Source organism: Mauremys mutica, chromosome 1 (assembly GCF_020497125.1).
Source record: "Mauremys mutica isolate MM-2020 ecotype Southern chromosome 1, ASM2049712v1, whole genome shotgun sequence".
Taxonomy (NCBI): Eukaryota; Metazoa; Chordata; order Testudines; family Geoemydidae; genus Mauremys; species Mauremys mutica.
This window is the reverse complement of record NC_059072.1, coordinates 103,367,319-103,388,652: the sequence shown is the minus strand read 5'-3', so window position 1 is coordinate 103,388,652 and position 21,334 is coordinate 103,367,319. Positions and strand designations below refer to the sequence as shown.

General features: G+C 46.3%; 1 protein-coding gene across 2 annotated transcripts in view; it reads right to left on the bottom strand.

Moving 5' to 3' along the window:
* Positions 1-1,476, bottom strand: part of KIAA1549 (KIAA1549 ortholog) — a 213,807-nt gene extending 212,331 nt beyond the window's left edge. For both annotated transcript variants that reach the window (XM_045002706.1, XM_045002707.1), the window contains exon 1: positions 1,135-1,476. In XM_045002706.1, the coding sequence (XP_044858641.1) occupies positions 1,135-1,411 (277 nt within the window). In that variant the 5' untranslated portion in view covers positions 1,412-1,476. The remainder of the gene's footprint in view (positions 1-1,134) is intronic.
* Positions 1,477-21,334: the final 19,858 nt, after the last annotated feature.

Genomic DNA, 21,334 nt, shown 5'->3' with positions numbered 1-21,334 from the left:
TAGAGCCAAAAATTGATTAAAAACTCAAGTCCTTGGCAATTTAATCATTGACAAAATATTAACTTTCCATATAAAGTAATCAGCTTCAGACAATTGTCGTCTCACTGCTATGTTTACATTTTTTATTTGTTTTTAAAATAGTTGCATACTAGGCAAGGTTTTCTAATTTTAGCACTTTGTGGTTTCACACAGAAAACAATATATCTGGAATCCTGCAAATGCTATTACAGATTGGAAATGTCAAATGTCACAGCTATTCAGGATATCCAAGTATCTTTCGTTTAAAAAACAAAAAAAAAACCACACACACCACGCATGCATAGACTGCCCAACAATGCCTCCAGAAGCATGCAAGTTGTGGAAAATATATTCGCTGCATGGACTCCAAGAGCACATCAGCTTTCAGATGACATCATAGAAGACCAAAACACCTGATTACCAGACAGATTTAGAAGGATGGGGGGAAATCGACACCACTCCATATGAATTACATCCTTAACGCTATGCTAATAGGCAGACATTCAGCTACCTTGCTTTATATAAGGCTGTCTGCTCATTTTAAGAAATTATGCCTTAAAATTAAAAAAAAAAATTCCAAAAAAGAAAAACTTTTGGGGCACACGTTCTCTTTTTAAATCTCCAAAAAATATTTTTCAATTCCCTGTACAGAGATTTGTTACACTGACTTGTTTTCAGTCTTCCCAGTACACAAAGCAGGAGGGTTTGGGTACAGAAGAACAGGAATGACCATATTCAAGTGTAGTTAGATACTGTTTCTGTCCCCTCTTACACCTTTAACATAAACACTGTCATCTCTGGGAGAGGGGGACAAACCTGTATCCCAAAAGCGCTTGCAGTAATTCTATAAGGTTTTGGGTGTTTTTGTTTTTTTTAAGTATCAGTCACAAAATAGCCTAGAACACAACCTCACAGAGGCCTTTGGTACATGGCACATAACAAATTAGAGCCCTGGCATATTTTTGCCATGAGTCCTCAGTACAAAGACGCCTCAGTACCTCACTCCCCATAGGGACCACACCTGCAACCCTGGGGCAAGGCAACCTGCCAGAGCATTGCTCTGTGCAAGGCAGAGGAGCACAAGGATGGGGCCTCGGCTCCCTTTTGTTTCCTTACCTGCCATCGGGGAGCCCAGGAAGGCCGGCACGGACAGCAGCAGAGGCAGCAGCACCGGGAGACCCGTTCGCAGGGCCGGGCGGCGGGCGATGCACCCAGGCTGACCCGGGCACCAGAACACCAGCGTCACCAAAGCAACCATGAAGCATGTCATCCCATCCATGGCAAAGCGCAGCCTCAAGTCATCGCTGCCCCGCTGGGCAGCCCCCGAAAGCCAAGGCTGGGCTGGCTCGGCGCCTCCTCCTCGGCACATCCACCCCGCAGGGCTCCCGTGCATGGGGCGGGGGCTGCAGCGCCCCCAGCCCCCCAAGAGAACCAGGGCAGCTGCCCGGCGCAGGGGAGGCGTGGGGGGAGGAAAGGGGGAGTCTCACACGGGGAGGGGGAAGGGGGGTAGCACGGCAGCCCCGGGCGCAGCAATAGCCCCGCGGGCAGAGGGGCTCCTCCTCCCGCCGGCCGTCGCTCCCGGTGCCAGCCGCTGCAGGAGGCTCCTGGCTTCTGCTGCTTACGGCCCGTCTCGGCTCCTCGCGTGGGTCGGGTCGGGGCGGCGCGGCTGCTCTATCCCAGTCGCCGCGGCGGGCCCCAGCTCCTCCCGGAGACGCGCTGAGACCCCGGCGGGGAGCGGAGCGGAGCGGGGCGGCCCGGCACCTGCGTGAGCGTGTGAAAGGGAGGCGGAGAAGCGCGCGCGCGTGCCCGCTTTCCGCACCGCGCCCGGCTCGCGCCCCTGCTCCCCGCGCGCGCGGGCACAACCCAGAGCCAGGCGGGGCCGCCGCCGCGCACCGCCGGCCGGGGCAGCTTGGCGCGCGCAGGGGGCGGGGCCAAGGCCCACACTGGGGGATGCAGGGGCGGGGCCGGTGACGTCGCCAGGCTCCGTCTCCTGCTGCTGCAGCCCTTGGAATTGTTCGGGCGCTGCGCAGGGAGCGCGTGGGCGCTGCTGCCCCTTCCCGGGGGGGAGGCAGGTGGCCCCAGTGGCTGTGCCCAGTGGCGCTCGCACCCGGCTCCCAGGGGTGGGAGGTGAGAAGCAGCCGTCCTGCCCTCCAAGCGGGGGTGGGGACGGGGTGGGCTGTTGGGTGGCCAACTTGTCCTTGTAAGAAAAAGTTAACTTCCAGAAACATGACAGGGGGTGCGTGGGGGTGGTCTATGACAGAGACTCCGGTTGCTCTGGCTACTACAAAAACAGCGAGGAGGCCGTTGACCCCTTAAAGACTAAGCGATTTATTTGGGCATAAGCTTTTGTGGGCAAAACCCCCACTTCTTCAGATGCAAATGCTTATGGCTACTGCATTACTCAAGGATGGTTAGGTGACCTGGTGTAGGCATGGCTAGGTCAGAGAAAGAGTTCTTCCATCAAGGTAGCCACCGCCTCTCAGAGAGGTGGATCAGCGACCTTGATGGAAGAATGCCCTCCACTGATGTCTTTGAATCATGATTTGAGGACTTCAGTAATTCAGCCAGAGGTTAGGGAGTGGGTGGGTGAGTTTCTGTTGCCCACAGCGTGCAGATTAGGTGATCATGCTGGTTCCTTCTGGCCTTAAAGTCTATGAGTCTATGTAGAAAGTATCTGCACTAGAGCAGCACGCAGCTGCAGCACCAAAGTTGTGCCACTGTTGTGGCTGTAGCCAGGGCCGGCTCCAGATCCCAGCGCGCCAAGCGCACGCTTGGGGCAGCGTCCCACGGGAGGGCGGCAGGCGGCTCCGGTGGACCTCCCGCAGACGTGCCTGAGGAGGGTCCGCTGGTCCCGCGGCTCCGGTGGAGCATCCGCAGACATGCCTGCGGGAGGTCCACTGGAGCCACAGGACCAGCGGACCCTCCGCAGGCACGTCTGTGGGAGGTCCACCGGAGCCGCGGGACCGGCGACCGCCAGAGCGCCCCCCGCGGTGTGCCGCCGTGCTTGGGGCAGCGCAAATCCTAGAGCCGCCCCTGGCTGTAGCATAGATGTGGCTGTAGTCATTCCAACAAACAGTGGGATAGACAGGGATGGTGAAGCCTTGTTCATCCCTTAAATGGTGGCTGACAGCACCAGAAGGATTCATATTCAAAACACAAAATACTTTATGGTGGTGGAGTTAGTAGTTGCAGACCCACAACCATGCCTCGTAGGCATCATACTCTTCCCAAAAGTGAGAGCTTAAATCCCTTAACCCAAATATCAAAAAGCAGGTAATGTTGAATGAAAGTCACTCTACTGCCATGTACATCCACATCTACATCTCGTACAGAGTTTTAGAATTGAAATTATAAACATCAAACATGAGAAACAAAACCATCATAAGAATGGCCATACTGGGTCAGACCAAAGGTCCTTCTAGCCCAGTATCCTGTCGTCAGACAGTGGCCAATGCCAAGTTCCCCAGAGGGAATGAACAGAACAGGTTATCATCAAGTGATCCATTTCCTGTTGCTCATTCCCAGGTTCTGGCAAACAGAGGCTAGGGACACCATCGATGGACCTATCCTCCATGAATTTATCTAGCTCTTTTTTAAACCCTGTTATAGTCTTGGCCTTCACAACATCCTCTGGCAAGGAGTTCCACAGGCTGACTGCATTGACTGTGCATCTTTAAGGTTACATTTATCTGACAGGACACCCATACAACCTTAACTCTGCCCTTGTAAGGAAAACCATAAGGACAACCACAAGGAACTCCAAAGAACAAAGTACCTTACCCTCACTAACAAAATTAAAAAGGCCATTTCACCACAGCTTCTAATAACAGGAGTCCAACAATACTCAGTATAGTCACGGAGCAAATGCAGCTGGCTGAAAGGTATCACATTGGAACACTGAGCTGCCTCGCCTTGTTTCCAGCTGCACAGCCACAATTAAACAGGTTAACAACATATCGGGGGATTTCCTAATGTTATTTTCCAATAGTTGACACTGTTTGGGTAGAAATTTCCCAAGTGGTACTGCCGCAAAGACACTTGAAGCCTGGAAGCTCAGAATTTGGGGTAAACACCCAGGATTCAGTGATAAAGAAACAATATTGCCCCCAGGAAATCTGCCATACTCTCAATTATTACTGTTGAACATGGTTTGGTGGAAGGGGCGGGGAAATCTTGCTAGAAAAGTAAAAGTAAGAATTTTGGTCCTCTAATTGTCTTGCTTACGGTACCTAATATAAAATACATAGAACTTTTCTCTTTCTCAAACTTTCACGTCAGGGATCCAGTTCAGAGATGATGTGTGGGTGCATCAGAGTGACCACCAAATTAATTTAAGCTTCTGTTTGATTCTAGCAACATTCAGTTAGTATTGGCCTGGGACTCAAGCTGGGCAACTAGCTGTTTGGGAAATGATAATTCCCTCCACCCACTTCTCACCAGCAACTCCACACAATCCCTCTCCTTCAAGAATGTCACTTTTATCCCTCACCCTAGTTCCCAGACCTTTGTCTTAAGTTTCCAGCTCTTTGGTTCTTTGTTTACAAACTGCTCCATTGAGCTCAATGGGAGTCAGAAGCAGGACATTAAAATTTTGAATGTTAGCATTGCCCCTCTGCTGTAGGTAAATGGGTGGCTATCTGAAGCTACTGTCCTTTTTCCAATATACAACCAACCCTTGCTTGAATTAATGCCTTGTATCCATAGAGTACCTCCTTTACAACAGTCAAGTAGACAGAAAGAACATATAATATTCATACATTATTATAGGACACGAAGTTGCCCTATCATCCATGTATACTGAGAAACTGAAAATAATTCTATACATATTTAGCCAAGTCACAACTATTATATGGAAAAGAGTAGAGATCAAACTACTGGAGAGTTGATTTCAATAAGGATTAGAATCAATTCCTGCACTATGGAAGCTTATGCAAAACCACCAGACCTAGTTTATAATGAACGTGACCCTTAAGAGGAATCAGCTTTAGGTACATATTTACTAAAAATAAATTTGTTCAATCCTCACCTAGATAGATTGCTCATTGAGAAAGTAGCCATTCATACATGCTGCCTTTAATCTCCTTCCCAAAACATTTAGTAAACAAACCCTCCCATCACATTATATTATATACCTTTTCAAAGTCAATAAATATTGGCAGCAAATATCCAAACCTTGCAGAATCCTTCCTCACGTCTGTTTCCAATCTTGATGACAGAATCCAATGTACATCGTCCATTCCTGAAGCCACTTTGACTTCATACAAAAAGACAAGATTTCCCCTAAATAAAGCATACATCAAAGATTAATCAAACACCATGTTAACTCACATAATTCACTGGATAAAGCAATAGATCTGGGAGATCCTTCGGATCAGTGACTTCTCTCTACCAGCATTCAAGGTAAGAATTAAAAAAGCCCACATCTAATCACTATATTTATGGCCAGACTTTCAATAAGAGATACTGGTAGCAGAGCACTTTTGAAAATCTGGCCTATAATTTTCACCTTTAGTCCTGTTAACACAGGGCTGCACAATACTACTAGTAGTTTGGCCTTCCTGAGCTAAACAGCTCTTTTCCCCCTTCTCCAGAGTTTATCCCAGTCTCCCTGGTGAAGTGAGACTTAATCATAGATTATTAGGGTTGGAAGGGACCTCAGGAGATCATCTAGTCCAACCCCCTGTTCAAAGCAGAACCAATCCTCAAATGGCCCCCTCAAGGATTGAATTCACAACCCTCGATTTAGTAGGCCAATGCTCAAACCACTGAACTATCCCTTCCTCCCATGTGCTCCAGAAGCTCCATCCATGTGCCCCAAAACAGGATATTAGCACTCAGTTCCCATCCCAAACCACCTATACTCCCATTGCCCATGGTCACTCACTTCCCCTTCTCCGGAGTCTTTCCATCCTTCTTATCTCTAGGTCTCCTTACAAGCTCTCCCTCACAGGTTCTCCCTGGGTTGTTTCCCCAGCATTCTTGATGGAGAGCCCTACTCCGTCTTACATTATCCCCCATCTCTCTAGACTAAGCAAGAAACTTGCTTTATATAGCCTAGTCTTTCCCAGCCCAGTCACATGGTTCCTGCATTATCCTTCCCATTAGTCCCTCCAAACAACATCCCCCAGAATGCGCTTGTTCAGGGCTGAACCTGGGACTGGAGCTATCCTTGTGTTGTAGCCTTGTTTCTTTCTTTCTTTTGTTTATTTGTATTGTGGTAGCACCTAGGAGCCCCAGTCATGGAGCAGAACCCCATTGTGCTAAGGTCTGTACAAACACAGAACAAAAAGACAGCCTGTAGCGGGCCGGTGTGGCTCCCCTCCTCCCCGGAGAGGGTTGAGCCCCAGACACAGGAAGGGGCGGGGCTACAGCACGGTGAGCCCGCCCCTCAGAGGGTCAGGCGGCGACCCGGAAGAATAAAAGCCGGGCTTCCCAGCTCAGTCAGGGCTCAGCCACCGGAGAGAGCAGACCTGCCTGAGGGAGCTCCTACCGAAGGAACCACAGTAGCCCCGAGCGACTGCCTGAACTGGACGGAGAGCACCCTACCTCGCTCCTGGGAAGACCAGCCGGAGCTCCCCCGCGCCACCTACGACGAGGAGCCCGGGGGAGCGCCCCAGCTGTCGTGCTGTTACCCTGAGGAGCCCCCGGTTTGGCCGGACTTTCCTACGAGCCTACCAGACCTACCTCCCAGCCCGGGCGGGGACGAGCCCATGCAGTGGGACTTCCCGGGGCCAGATGCCGTGGACCAGGTAGGGCAAGAGGGGGATAGTGGAAGTGGCCCGGGGGCAGCTGACCTCAGTCAGGCTGCTGACCAGACTGAACCCATGTCAGTGTGTTGCGGTCAGGATCCCCACTGACCGTCAGCGGTGACGACCGCTGCCTAGGGCCCCGGGCCGGGACACAGTGGAGTGGGTGGGCCTGTGTCCCCCCTGCCACCCCACTCACGGGTGGCAGCCGTCCCCCTCTACCTACTGGCTCAGCCTGCCACAAGAGGCCTGAGCCCCTGTACTGTTTGCTACTGGCTCAGCCTGCCACAAGAGGCCTGAGCCCTTATACTGTTTGCTACTGGCTCAGCCTGCCACAAGAGGCCTGAGCCCTTATACTGTTTGCTACTGGCTCAGCCTGCCACAAGAGGCCTGAGCCCTTATGCTGTTTGCTACTGGCTCGGCCTGCCACAAGAGGCCTGAGCCCTTATGCTGTTTGCTACTGGCTCAGCCTGCCACAAGAGGCCTGAGCCCTTATACTGTTTGCTACTGGCTCAGCCTGCCACAAGAGGCCTGAGCCCCTGTACTGTTTGCTACTGGCTCAGCCTGCCACAAGAGGCCTGCCCTTATACTGTTTGTCGCCCAGCCCCTGATCCAGAGGGCCTGGGCCTTTGCCAGACCGTTAGTACTGCTTATAGCTCAGCCTGACAGCAAAAGGACTGAGCCCCAACTGACTCTGTCTTCATTTACCTCGCCTTAAAGGGACAGGACAGAGCACCCCCTGTGAGACCAGCGGGCCGGTGTGGCTCCCCTCCTCCCCTCAGAGGGTTGAGCCCCGGACCCGCCTGTTACACAGCCCTATCTCAAAGAATTTACAAGCTAAGTAATCTTTAAAGGACCAGCACACACACCATTACAAGCAGACATGGTAACAGTATAAAGAAAATATTTGAAAAGTGTTAATTGTGAAGAAGGAGAAGGGTTATTTAGAGCAGTACATGGGGGCATAACAAGTAGTAATGGAATGAAACTATGAAATGGAAAATACAATCTGAATATCGGGACTCTCAGTGAGATATATTCAGCGATGGAATAGCTTCCTCAAGGAAAGTGATGGTAACGTCGTCTCTTGGGACATTTAATACTAGACTGGATAGAACACTAGAAAATGTGTCATAGGGAGCAAGACTAGATGACCTGAAAGATGGTTTTCCTCTCTAACTTGAATGACTCAGTTATAAAAATGAGCCAAAACCTATAGTGTTATTAAATCACCTCTCATCTACAACCGGATTGTGAACTGTATAAGCATTTGAAATATGGTACCGACACGGTGGTTTCGTCATTACTCTCCTATAGATTTTATGTTGATGGATATTAGTATATGAATAGAACTACTGACTGCAGATAAATGAAATATGTATTCAGGTATTGTAGTATTCTCTTTGTGTGTATATAAACTGAAAGGAACAGAAATAATGGAAATAAATTTCTTTCCTTAAAATGGGAGAGTAGAGAAAAGCAAACTGAAGATTGATTTAACCCTTCAGAGACACTACTGTCATACATATTCTCCTAAGCAATTCTGTAAAGCATTTGTCTGGCATAGCCTCCTGAGCATTTGATTATATTCAAAGTGTTAAAATAAAGATGAAAGCATGACAAAGTGCATCTATTCTCGATCCTGCTTATTCGGGACAACACAAGTAGGCATTTGCGGGATCAGGGCCTAATAGTTAATTAATTAATAGTTAATGTAAGCGGATATAAGCTCTTGAGACTTATCTGTTTTAAACGTTAGAATGGTGTGCACACAAGCCTGCTCTAAAATTCTCATCCAGTAGGGATCTATATTTTCAACTGCTGTTTCTGAGTTGCCTGGAGTAGTCTGGCTGAGCCACATTTGCAACTGCAAAGTAGCAAGGGAGGGGCTGGTATAGTCCCTGGTATAGTCCCTAATTACAATTTTTCAGCTGGGCCATGGGGGAGTCACAGAAGAGACTAAGCCTGTCCCCCATGAATAGTTAAGAAGGCACCAGGTGCAACTTCTGCTGACATTCAAAGTCACAGCTAGAAAGTTTACTGAAATGAGCAGCTGCATTCTCTAAACACAAAGGCTTTCCTCCTCTGATTCTTTTCAGTGATATTTTACACAACATACAATTAAGGTCAGGTAAAGGACATGTTAATTAATGTCCCTCTCAGTGAAAACTACATTTTAGGCACTAAATTCTACATGGTTATTGTTTCTGACAAAGTTTCACTTTTAAATTCCATTTGAGTCACCAATGAGGTTCAGAATTTCTCAAAATAGTATATGGACACAGTTCCATATTTTCAATAAATGTTCTCCATGCAACTAGTGTTTACAGGTCTCAAAACTTAGACCAACTCTGCATCCTTTTAAATATATTCACTGTATTTTACTTCATTTTGTGGTGTTACAATTTGAAAAAATTACACTAATAGCCCAATTTTATGCAATTATACTAATGCAAAACATTGTTAAATTGAATCCCCATTACCTACATCCTAATTCTCTGGGCGGCCTCACGTTCAGATTATAATCTAAAGTCTACACATCAGAGAAAATGCTGTTATTGTAATATGAAACCTCCTTCCCTGTTATTTTTCCACCATCTTTCACCATACAAACTGTTTTTATTGTCTGCAGCCAGAGGCACACTGAAGAAATCCAATTTAGCATCATAGGCCTGCAGTACATATATTTTAGATAGGCTTTCTGTTGTATTACGGTATTGTGGTAATGACCCAAATCCACTTGCACCGTAATTGCATCTATAAATGTCTCTTGTCCTGCATATGTAAAACCAGAGTGTGGCTGGCCCTGCATGGGTTCACAAGGGGAGGGAGGAGAAAAGGCAGAGGGAGCATTTCCCCACTTTTATGCTCCTGTGTAGGGGCCAGCGACAATGGCTATAGCTATGCTGCAGCATAGCACTGCCACAGTCTCAGGCTAACTGCCTGAACTTGGACCCAGGATGTCAGGCAGGCTTGTACTCGGATAGCTAGCCTTAGCCCCCGCCCATGCTGCAGCATCCACCCTGCGATTTTTAGCATGCTAGATGAAGCTGAGCTAGCACAAGTCTGTTTACCATGCTGGGACACAGCGTACCTTGCAGAGTAGACATATCCAGTGTGGCTTTGGCGTGCCGGCGATGCACAAGGCTAGCACTGTGGTGATGCCAGCAGTATTTCCAATCCCAAGTCTTAAAAAATGTTGAGAAGTGCTTACAAATAATAAACATGAGCTCTTTTTTATTTACCGTCTGGTTTTTGAGCCTTTATGGTTCATGTTTTTCAGCTTTTCTCCAAATCCATGAGGGCTAGAAACTTAATTTTTCTTAAATGAAAGCTCAGCTTCTCTCAGAGTCAAATGATTCTAGGATCTGGGACTTCCAGAAAAACAGCAAATATCACAAAACTCATGAGAGATGGCAGCACTGTGCTAGGTTCCCTCCAAATAAAGTGAGGAAGCTGTCCCAACCTGGCACATGTGCTGCCTTTTGAAAGGGTAGGGAAAATGTGCACTTTCCTGATGCCCTAGGAGGATTCCTGGCTGACTCCCGCTGCAGTATATCTGTGTCCCCACCCCTTCCCCAGTGGATGGCTGGGCTTGAAAGGGACAGTCCAGCCACAATGGCCACAATCCTTTAGTTACAACTGTTTGTCATAGCCTACATAGCTATTATTTGACTTCACATGTGTGCCATTTGAATGCTGTTTTGGTCTTCTAGCCCATATATGCTTACAGGCGTCCATGCAGGATTCTTTGCAGCGTATGACTTTTCAGTCTGGGTGGGGCAAGATCCTCCAAGAGCTATGAGAATCCCTCCCTCCTGCCACCTCTACATTACTGAGCCAAGCTAGTTTACCATACCAAGCATGACCTCAACCATGTATTTTTCCCATCAGTTTTATATTTAATGTCTGAAAGCCTCCATTCTTCATCTGTATGGTCATGGTGCAAACACAAGTGCACCATTCATACAGGTTAATTCTTGAATCTATACGTTAAACAAATGCAGGAGTCATCACTCAGAATTAGAGATGACCCTGAACCAGAACCCTGGAGCTGTACACTCAAACTCTGTTTGGGGGCAAAGTGAGGATTGTAATCCAAACCTGGATTAAAGTTTTAGAATAGAGATGATGGCTGCACAAGAACCCAAGGCATGAACAAGCCCAAACTTTGCGGAAGGAGGGAGCTGACATCCAGATCTAAATTTTTCAGATTCAGCCCATCTCTAATCAGAATGCTGTTCCAAAGGAATCATCACTCATCTAGGAGTCAGTCTCCCAAACACATCCTGTGATGAATTCTTCTGCATCTGGGATTTCAGATGCCCAAGGACCTGAGTCAGGTCCTGTTGAAGTTAATGGGAGTCTTGCTGTTGACTTCAGGCTGAGCCTGATAAAGTCCTTACCTATTGTGAAGTTTCAGTTAAGAACTGTACATATCTCATGATCTGTACAAACATTGGGACTGTTGTGTTTTATTATGCTGAAAGGAATGTATTATGTATCTCTGAAGAAGACCTCAGAAGAACTAAACTTAATCCCTAGAGCTGGTAAGAAAATGAGGGTTTTTTCTGTAGAAAATTTCAATTTGTGGGGTAAAAATTTGAGTACCAAAATAGTTTGGCCAAAAATTGAAATAGTTTGTTTCAGAAATGCCGCTAAGGTTGTAGTTTGGGTCCTCATGCTCCCATTTCCTCTATAGGCTGGGCTCCCTAGTCAGACCATATGTCCTGGGATGCACCATGGTCTCCCTTCTTGGAGAGGAGCGATAGTGCACCATAGGAATACCTTGCCAAGGCACATCATGGCAGATGGAGTCTGTCTGGGCAGCTCAGAAAAGAGAATGAGGACACCTGTGAGACACCTGAACTACAACTCTCATGAGGCACCACAGAAGTATTTCTGAATCTAAATATTTCAGTTTGGGGCCAAAATATTTCAGTACTGGAATTTTTGCTAAAAATTGGAAATTTTCTATGGAAAAAAAGAGAGCTCACGTCTGTGTGTTTGCTTTACATTTCACCTTCAGCATGGTAATAATATATCTTAATCATGTTTTCTCTACAGCATCAGCAACTGGTGACTTTGAAGGCTGACTTTAGCCAAAAAGGTAGAATTCTTCTATCTCAGTTTGTTGAGTGTGCTCCTGTTGTGGTTCTTTCTTACATCACTGGAGATAATACTCATATTGGTGATTTTCTTGCATGCTATATCTTTGTAATGGATACTTACTGTTAGAACAGGACATGGGTTTTTGTGGGTGTGTCTACACTACAGTTAAAAACCCGTGGCTGGCCTTTCCCAGCTGACTCGGGCTCATGGGGCTTGGGCTAAGGGGCTGTTTAATTGCGGTGTAGATGTTCAGGCTTGGACAGGAGCATGGGCTTTAGAACCCTGAAAGGTGGGACGGTCCCAGAATGCCGGCTGCAACTACCACCTGAACATCTACACCGCAATTAAACAGCCCCTTAGCCTGAGTCAGCTGGCACGGGCCAGCCGTGGGTGTCTAATTGCAGTGCAGACGTACACAAAGAGTGTAAATCTTATTTTGCACCAATGCTCATAAAACTTGCATTGTGACATTGTGATGACCATTACACTCCTACAGCCTCCCGTCACAGAGTGATAAAAGGTACCAGACTACTGCAAATGAAAAGACAGAGTAAACAAACAGTATTTGAAGAAGGTCTCTTCAGCAGGTCCTCGAAGCCTACGCTCAAGGAACTGTTCATCCCGCTCCATTTTCCTCTTTTTGCTACCCTCCTTTATCCATAGAGCTTTATAACACTGCCACAAACCTCTTTCTGAGGACCAGAAACAAACTTTTACATACTTTCCTTTAGTCATTCAGGGGATCATTTGTGGTGCTGGTTGTCATAAAACTGCTCTGAGACTCTGACTGATTGTGACACCGGCCACAGCAATTATTTAACACCAAGATCAGATAGAAACAAACAGGCTGGCTGTCCTGATGCTGCAGCACTTCTTTCTCACATTACAGTCTGGGAGTTCTGTTAAACTGAATCTCTGGTTTCCACTGTATTAATAGGAATGCAAAGCATCTTGTTTTGGGATCCCTTTCAGGCCACCTGACTAACTTACTACACAACAAAAAGCAGTAAGCTCTAATCAAATGCCATTTACTTAATCTATCTATTTCCTCACAAAGTTATAGTGAAGTTTAAATGGAAACTGTCATGATTATTAGTCCTAATTCTTATCTCACCTTTGCCAAGTTCATGTTGTGTGTGTGTGCGCGCATGCATCATGCACATGTATACACAAATACTTCATTATTTTATTTTTAGAACAGAAATCAATACCAACAGCTTCTTAAGACCAACCCTGTGACAACAAACCAGAATTCTCAGCCTAGCAGTCCTTCAGGAACAAATCAGTATACAGGGAGGAAATAAACAAAGGAAAGAAAAGCTTTAGAAAGTAAGCAGATTTCAGTTTTGTGCGTCCAAGGAATTATATAAACACTGAACAATGAATTAAAAATTAAGAAAAACACATTCTCAATGTCCTTAAAAATCATAGACTATATATCACATTTAATTATGTGCATTTGAAAGATCTACAACCGAGCTTTGTGACTAGGAATTTTTTTACAGTTTGAAAAATTATATACATGATCATGATCCTGCATTTAAATCCACTAGAGAGAACCTTTAACTTCAGTGGTACTTTGCATTAGGCATGGGATTTGTGCTAGCAGATCCCTGTGAAGGATTGGGAGGGTCTATTTGTGGTGCTCATATCCATATATTGAAGAACAATGGGGCAGATAAATTGCATTCATTAAACTTTGAATTCTTCAGCTTCCCTCGGCTCACTAATCCAGGTATCCAAACCCCTGAACAGTTTCAGAGAGCCTCGTTTGTTTGTTTTTAAACAATCTGCAAGAAAAATGTTCCTTCTGGGGAGAAAGGATGATCCAGTGGTTAGAGCATTAGCTTGAGACATGAGCGATCTGGGTCCAGTCCCCTATTCTGCAACAGACTTCCTCTATAACCTTGTGCAAGACACTCAGTTGGTGCTCAGTTCCCATTGCCAAAATACTGCTACTTTCCTACCTTACAAGGGTAAAGACTGTGAATCACTTAGATAATATGATACTGGAGACCATTATAAGTATCTTAGATAGACGGATTATGTCCTGGCATAGTGGGGGAAAGAGGCATGGCTATAGAAAAGGGGGTGTCATTAGTGAATCATTTGTGTTGCATCTGTCTAATGTGGCATTGTCAGCCCCCTGTAGCTGTTCAGTGCTGCCCTAACCCTGAGCAGGGGGAACAGTATGCAGAAAGCAGTCCTAGGATTGGGGCAACATAAATGAGAGCTTGAAGCTACCTTTGCACATCAGTCTCTGACTTGTGCTCTGTTCATCATGGCAGTACCTGAGGATTTGGCCCATAATCTTTTAACATCATAGACTGTAAGATCAGAAGGGATCAATATGATCATCTAGCCTGACTTCCTGAATAACGCTGGCCACAGGACCTCACCCAGTGATTCCTGATTCAAGCCCAATAACTTGTGTTTGAGTTAGAGCCATGGCTATCAATCTTTTCCATAGGACAACCCCCTTTTCCAAACAGCAGCCCAGGTTGGAACGCAAACAAATATCAGGACTCCCCTCCCAGAGATTTAAGGATACCTTCATTTCCAGCCAAAAAAGAAAAGGAGAGTTGTTAAGACACCCTGAACCTGTTCATAAACTCCTGGTTGAGAAAATGTAAACTAGAGCAAGGTGCAGAGAATCCTCCAGCAAGTGACCTGTGTCCCACACTGCAGAGGAAGGCGAAAATCCCCCTGGGCCTCTGCCAATCTGCTCTGGAGGAAGATTCCTTCCCGACCCCAAATATGGCGATCAGTTAAACCCTGAGCATGTGGGCAAGACTCCCCAGCCAGACACCGAGGAACGAATTCTCTGTAGTAACTCAGATCCCACCCCATCTAACATCCCATCACAGGCCATTGGGCATATTTACCGCTAATAGACAAAGATCAATTAATTGCCAAAATTAGGCTATCCAATCATACCATCCCCTCTATAAACTTATCAAGCTTAGTCTTGAAGCCAGGTATGTCTTTTGCCCCCACTACTCCCCTTGGAAGACTGTTCCAGAACTTCACTCCTCTAATGGTTAGAAATTTTTGTCTAATTTCAAGTCTAAACTTCCTAGTGTCCAGTTTATATCCATTTGTTCTTGTGTCCACATTGGCACTAAGCTTAAATAATTCCTCTCCCTCCCTAATATTTATCCCTCTAATATATTTATAGAGAGCAATCATATCTCCCCTCAGCCTTCTTTTGGTTAGGCTAAACAAGCCAAGCTCTTTGAGTCTCCTTTCATATGACAGGCTTTCCATTCCCCAGATCATCCTAGTAGCCCTTTTCTGGGAACCAGCCTTACCCTGCTCTGCTGTGAGAACCCCTATTCCCGGGCTGTTCACGCACAGCCTCTGGCATGTAAGCTGCTCCTTGGCTTATGCAAGCCTACTAAAGAACTAGGGAGGACAGACGCTCCAGGTCAGAGCCCCAGACATCCCACAGAAATGATGAGCTGCATGCCATTCTAGGGGGTACCCCTGCAACAACCCCACCTGTTGCTTCCCTCCTCCCCCACCCCTTCTGGGCTACCGTGGCAGTTATCCCCCAATTTGTGTGATGAAGTAATAAAGAATGCATGAATTTAAAACAACACTGACTTTATTGCCTCTGCAAGCAGAGATCAAAGGGGGGGAGGGGAGCGCAGCCTCCAGCTGCTATGATATTCCAGGCAGGACTGAATCTCCAGGAGACAAAGCTTAAACAAGGGAATGACTGGGAGTCATTCCTATTTTTGCCCAGGCGCCCCCAGCCGATCTCACCAAGGCCAGCCAGGAGCACTCACGGGATGATGACAATGGTTATCAGTCTTATTGCACCTTCTGCCATCGAGGAGAGGAGAGGAGGGGATGCTGCTGTTTAGTGCTGCAGCACCCCGTCTACCAGCAGCATCCAGTAGACATATGGTGACATTGAAAAAAGGCGAGAAACGATTGTTTTCCCTTTTCTTTCACGGGGGAGAGGGGGAGAAATTGACGACATATACCCTGAACCACCCGCAACAATGTTTTTGATCCTTCAGGCATTGTGAGCTCAGCCGAGAATGCAAATGGTTTTTGGTGACTGCGGGAACTGTGGGATAGCTCGAGTCCTCAGTCCCCCCTCCCTCTCTCCATGAGCGTCCATTTGATTCTTGGCTTTACATTATGCTTGTCAAGCAGCACTGTGCTGTCCCTACTGTGGCCTCTGTCTATCATAGCCTTGGAGATTTTTTCAAATGCTTTGGCATTTCGTCTTTTGGAACGGAGCTCTGATAGAACAGATTTGTCTCCCCATACAGCGATCAGATCAAGTATCTCCCCTAAGGTCCATGCTGGAGCTCTTTTTGGATTCTGGGACTGCATGGTCACCCGTGCTGATCGGTGCTCCACGCTGGGCAAACAGGAAATGAAATTCAAAAGTTAGCAGGGTTTTTCCTGTCTACCTGGCCAGTGCATCCGAGTTCAGATTGCTCTCCAGAGCGGTCACAATGGTGCACTGTGGGATAGCACCCGGAGGCCAATACCATCGAATTGCGGCCACACTAACCCTAATCCATGGCAATACCGATTTCAGCGCTACTCCCCTCGTAAGGGAGGATTACAAATACCGGTATTAAGAGCCCTTTATATCGACATAAAGGGCTTCGTTGTGTGGACGGGTGCAGGGTTAATTCGGTTTAATGCTGCTAAATTCAGTATAAACGCATAGTGTAGACCAGGCCTTGGGTAGAGAAATAAGGTGGAGGATAATTAATGGTGCAAACCCTGTTTCCAAGTTAGGGAATGCTACCTCAGATCCAATTCCTTCTTCATCTCCTGATCAGTGACTGATCTCCTGAGATTCACCATAGAACTCTCTGGATTTTTTGGTTGAGAGTGTGACCCAGTCCACTTTGAGCTTTGCCAAATCTGACCATTATACCTGTTAGCTTTTAGTCTCTCTCTCTCTCTTTACTGTGTCACACCGAAGGGTAGTCCTGCATGCTTTAGGTATCTCCAGGTCCTCATTACTCCTATTGAGTTCATTTAGCTGAGGGTTTGAGGTGGTCCAGGTCCAGGTAATCAGAAGTAATGCAATGAGACAATGTGTGGAGAATGAGGGAGATATCTGTGTTCTTTTTAATATCATATGCACCTCAGTTTACCTGTTCAAGGCATCCTACCTGACTGCATGGAATTAAATCACATAAGGGGCAACAAAAGCAGGACAGAGATAAGATAACATCAGGAAGAACATCATGGTTTCTTAAGGAAACAACAGGCAGCTATTAATTGGGAAATGTCCACCTACCTGGCTTGTATCAAGCCAACTGGTTAATTTTTCCCAGATATGAGCCTAGGAACAAAAGTGGCACTAACCTGCTAAAGACCCCAGCCTTGCGAGGAAGAGGAGGCAGCGGTGGCTGGCGATGAGTCTATGCCAGGGCTACACTGAGAGAATGCAGCAGGGGCTGTCTTTCTGTCCCAGGCCACCAGTTGGGATGACTGGGTTGAGTGGAACAAACCCAAAACTTGCAAGGCAAAAATAAAGCTTAGGTAAGCCCTAGGTGTATAGGCCTTTTGTTGTTTTATCCCTTTGCTCTGTGTGCTGTGTATGTTTAGGTGAATAAATAATGGTTTGTTTTGAAGAAGCTGTTTTGAGTCACTTTAATCAGCCATTTTCCCAGGCTCCCAAATGAAAAGGGCTTACAGGTGTCAAACACAGTTGGGCCTGTCAGGTTAACACAGTTGGTAAACAGTGGGGCTCTACAGAGACCCAATCTAAGATTGGTAGGACCACATGGTTTCACCCAGCGAGCAGTGAAGATAGTGAAACTTGTCACCAGAGGGTACACTCAAGAGGAACTAAAAGGGGTCTAATTTGCCACTAAACCTGTTCATGTGAAACTGGGCAAAGGAAAACTTAGCTTGAATACCAAGAAATAATTCCTAGTAGTGAAATCTATAGGACTTTTGAATTGTCTCCTATTTTTTGATGGACTACAGAACCCTGCAGAATACACTATAGGAAGAAATCCTTCTTTGGCAGGGATATGAACAAGATGGCCTAACAGGTCTTCTCCATCACTAATGTCTATGATTCACAGCATCAAAAGTGCTATATAAATGTGAGCGCTCATTACTTCCTATAGAAGAAAAGCAACTCCCCCAGAGAAGATCAGGTAAACCTGAAAAGTGATACTGTCACTTGACCTGTGTATTTCTTCATTCCTCTGGTTGCTCAGAGTGGTTGCCTGGCAACTGCTACACTGCTTCCGCCCATGTGCACAAAGCTTATTGTAAGGAATTGCATTTTGGTTTGCAGTGGCAGAGTGATCCCACTCAGTGCAGAAATGATGCAGTCTTTACTTACAGCAGGTGTAAGCATATTAATCCAGCATCCAATACTGGAAGGCAGAATCAAAAGAGCTATATATTCAATGCTTTGCCTGGGGCTTTCACTACAGTCCCACCCCTCTCCTATTTATAGCATAGAATTGATGTCAGTGGCTGTTGTACAGCAAAACCCCTGTCACTTACTATGCTGAAAATGTCAGTTATAGAGAGAAGGATGCTTTTTCATCTGCGGGACCTGAGGACAAAAAGCAGTTGCTACTAAGTTTTGTAGCTCATATGCTAATTTTGCCTCGTTCTGAGGCCCCGTTGAAATAAGACTATGAATAAATCCCAATGATCTGAAATTTGTTTATGTCCCCCCAAATAAAAACCAAATTTCACTTAGCCAAAACTCTGATTCTCTGAAGATTTTGGATACCTCTCCAAGTCATTCGGATGCTCAGAGTTCACCAGCTCTCCACTTTGACTCTGAATCTCCTATTTTGGGGGAGGGTGTTTATATATAACATTTTAACTAAGCCTTTTTCTTTTTAGAATAACTTATTTGCATTGGCTTTCAGCCAGAGAGCTACAAGGAACCATGTAACGTGACATGGAGACAGTGCATTTCACAGCAGGGCCATGGTGAGGTAGTGAAATTGTGGCATCAGCAAACTTATATATAGGGAATGCTACAGCCTCAGAGAAATAGCTAACAATAGTGTAATACAGACTGTGCCTGTATTTAAAATTTAAACTGAAATTAGCTTTATGACAGCATAAGTAAAGTAATCCTGCAAATGGCTGAAATCTCATTAGCTGTGGGATCTCAAAAGTAAATACGGGGACGGGCAGAAATGTGGAGCCCATTGTAAAGGGGATCTGTCAGACCAGTTCAAGAGTGACCATGTAAAGAACCCAGGATTTTACAAACATAGTTCAATATAATGTGTGTACAGTGGGCAAAATGAAGATTGGCTTTAAACTCAAATCCCAAATTCCTAGCAGGAATATTATAGTAGTATATGGGTTTACAATAAACTTTTTGCCAACAAAAGAAGTGGTATTCTGGATGAATAACTTTTTTTTTAAAGGCTAGTTCAGCTTGTAGCTGGGTTTAGGCTGGAGTTCAGTCAGTTTGTTGCTTATTCAGTGGTGTATGGATGACTACAGCCTGGAATTGTGTCTGCAACCTCAAATGTGATATGTCACAGAGGCTGAGCTATGGCCACATTTAAGGCAACACACATTTATAATAGGTGGATTTTGTTATGTCCTTGGGGCAGCCGGTGTAGGAAGCAATCACTTGAGGCCAGAGAGCAGACAGCTAACCAAAACCTCCATTTTATTTACAGACACAGAGAGCTCACTCAGCCGGTTGAAACCGGCTGAGCTATCCCTTAATAGTCTAACTCAGTTGCCATAGTAACAAAACCCATGACAACCTAATACACAACATATTCCTCCCCCCCTAATAAGAACATCCCCAAAATAAAACACACACTAAACTAGAGAAGGAGGGTTGACTGCCTCCATTCCCGGCTAAACCCTGGGGATTATTTTGCCCCATAACCGTGGGTTCGCCCTAACTAAAGATCCAGCCGATGAGGAGGCCTTCTGTCTCTAGGTGGATTACGGCGAACTTCTGGTGTTGTTGCACCCGAAAGTACTAGGGGCTCAGGGTCCGCAGCACGAATAGGTGAGGAGGTGGTATCAGCTCGTGCTGGGCAAAGGGGTATCTCAGCTGCCGGCGGTAATGGAGGAGAACAGTCAGGAACAGGTGACTCATGATTCGGTGTCTCACCAGGAGGGGTGAAGTCAGACCCCTCAACTGCAGATGCGTCCTGAAGACTGGCATGACCTGGCAACAGCTGATCTACATGTCGCCGCCAGGTAAGATTCTCTGCAGTCCGGACTGTATAGGAAACAGGTCCTGTTTGAGTGATGACTGTGGCCGGGACCCATTTAGCTCTGGAAGTATAATTCCGAGCCAAAACTGGCTGTCCTGGGCTAAAGGTTCGGTCTTTTGCTCTGGGTGCCCGTCTGATGACTTGATATTGCTGCTGATGTTGCACAGTTTGTCTGGGTTCAGAAGGTTTCAGCAGATCAAAGCAAGTGCGCAGCTGTCGTCCCATCATTAGAAAGGCTGGGGAAGCCTGGGTCGTAGCATGAGGTGTGTTTCTATAGGAAAGTAAGAAGGTATCCAGACGCTTTTGAATGGAGTGTTGTCCCTTTGCTGATTTCAAAGCGTTTTTCATTGTCTGCACAAATCTTTCAGCTAATCCGTTGGTGGACGGATGATATGGTGCTGACGTGATGTGGTGTATCCCATTTGCCTTCATAAAATTTTGAAACTCCTGAGAGACTAACTGTGGTCCGTTGTCGCTCACAAGTTGTTCTGGGAGACCAAAACGACTAAAGAGTCCTCGTAGTTTTTGAATAGTACTCTCTGCAGTAGTGGACTGCATTATAGAGACTTCTGGCCATTTAGAATGGGCATCTACTGCCACCAAGAACATGCTTCCTTCAAGGGGGCCAGCAAAGTCAACGTGAATACGTTGCCACGGGTTTTCAGGCCAGTCCCATGGGTGTAGGGGTGCCAACTGGGGTGCATTTCTTACACCCTGACATGACATACAAGCTTTTGCCTTCTCTTCAATAGCACTGTCCAATCTAGGCCACCAAAAATAGCTTCGTGCAATTTCCTTCATGCGCACTATTCCACAGTGACCGGAATGTAGCTGTTCTAACATCTGTGATCTCAGGGGTGGTGGAATAATGACACGCCTCCCCCACAACAAACAACCAGATTGGACCGATAACTCCGTCCACCTGGACATGTAGGGAACAAGGTCGGGTGAGACCGGAGAGGTTTGTCGAGATTTTCTATGCATCACCAGGTCCATAACTTGGGATAATACTGGGTCAACGCGGGTTGCCTTCTTTAGCTGAGTAGCAGTGATGGGTGTATTCTCTACCTGTTCAAAGTAGAAGATTTCCTTTTGGGCACTATCTTGATGTTTGACCGGTAAAGGCAACCTTGAGAGGCCATCCGCATTGCCGTGCAGAGTGGATTTCCGATATTTGATTTCATATGTGTGCGCAGAAAGTATCAATGCCCAACGTTGCATACGACTAGCAGCTAATGGGGGAAT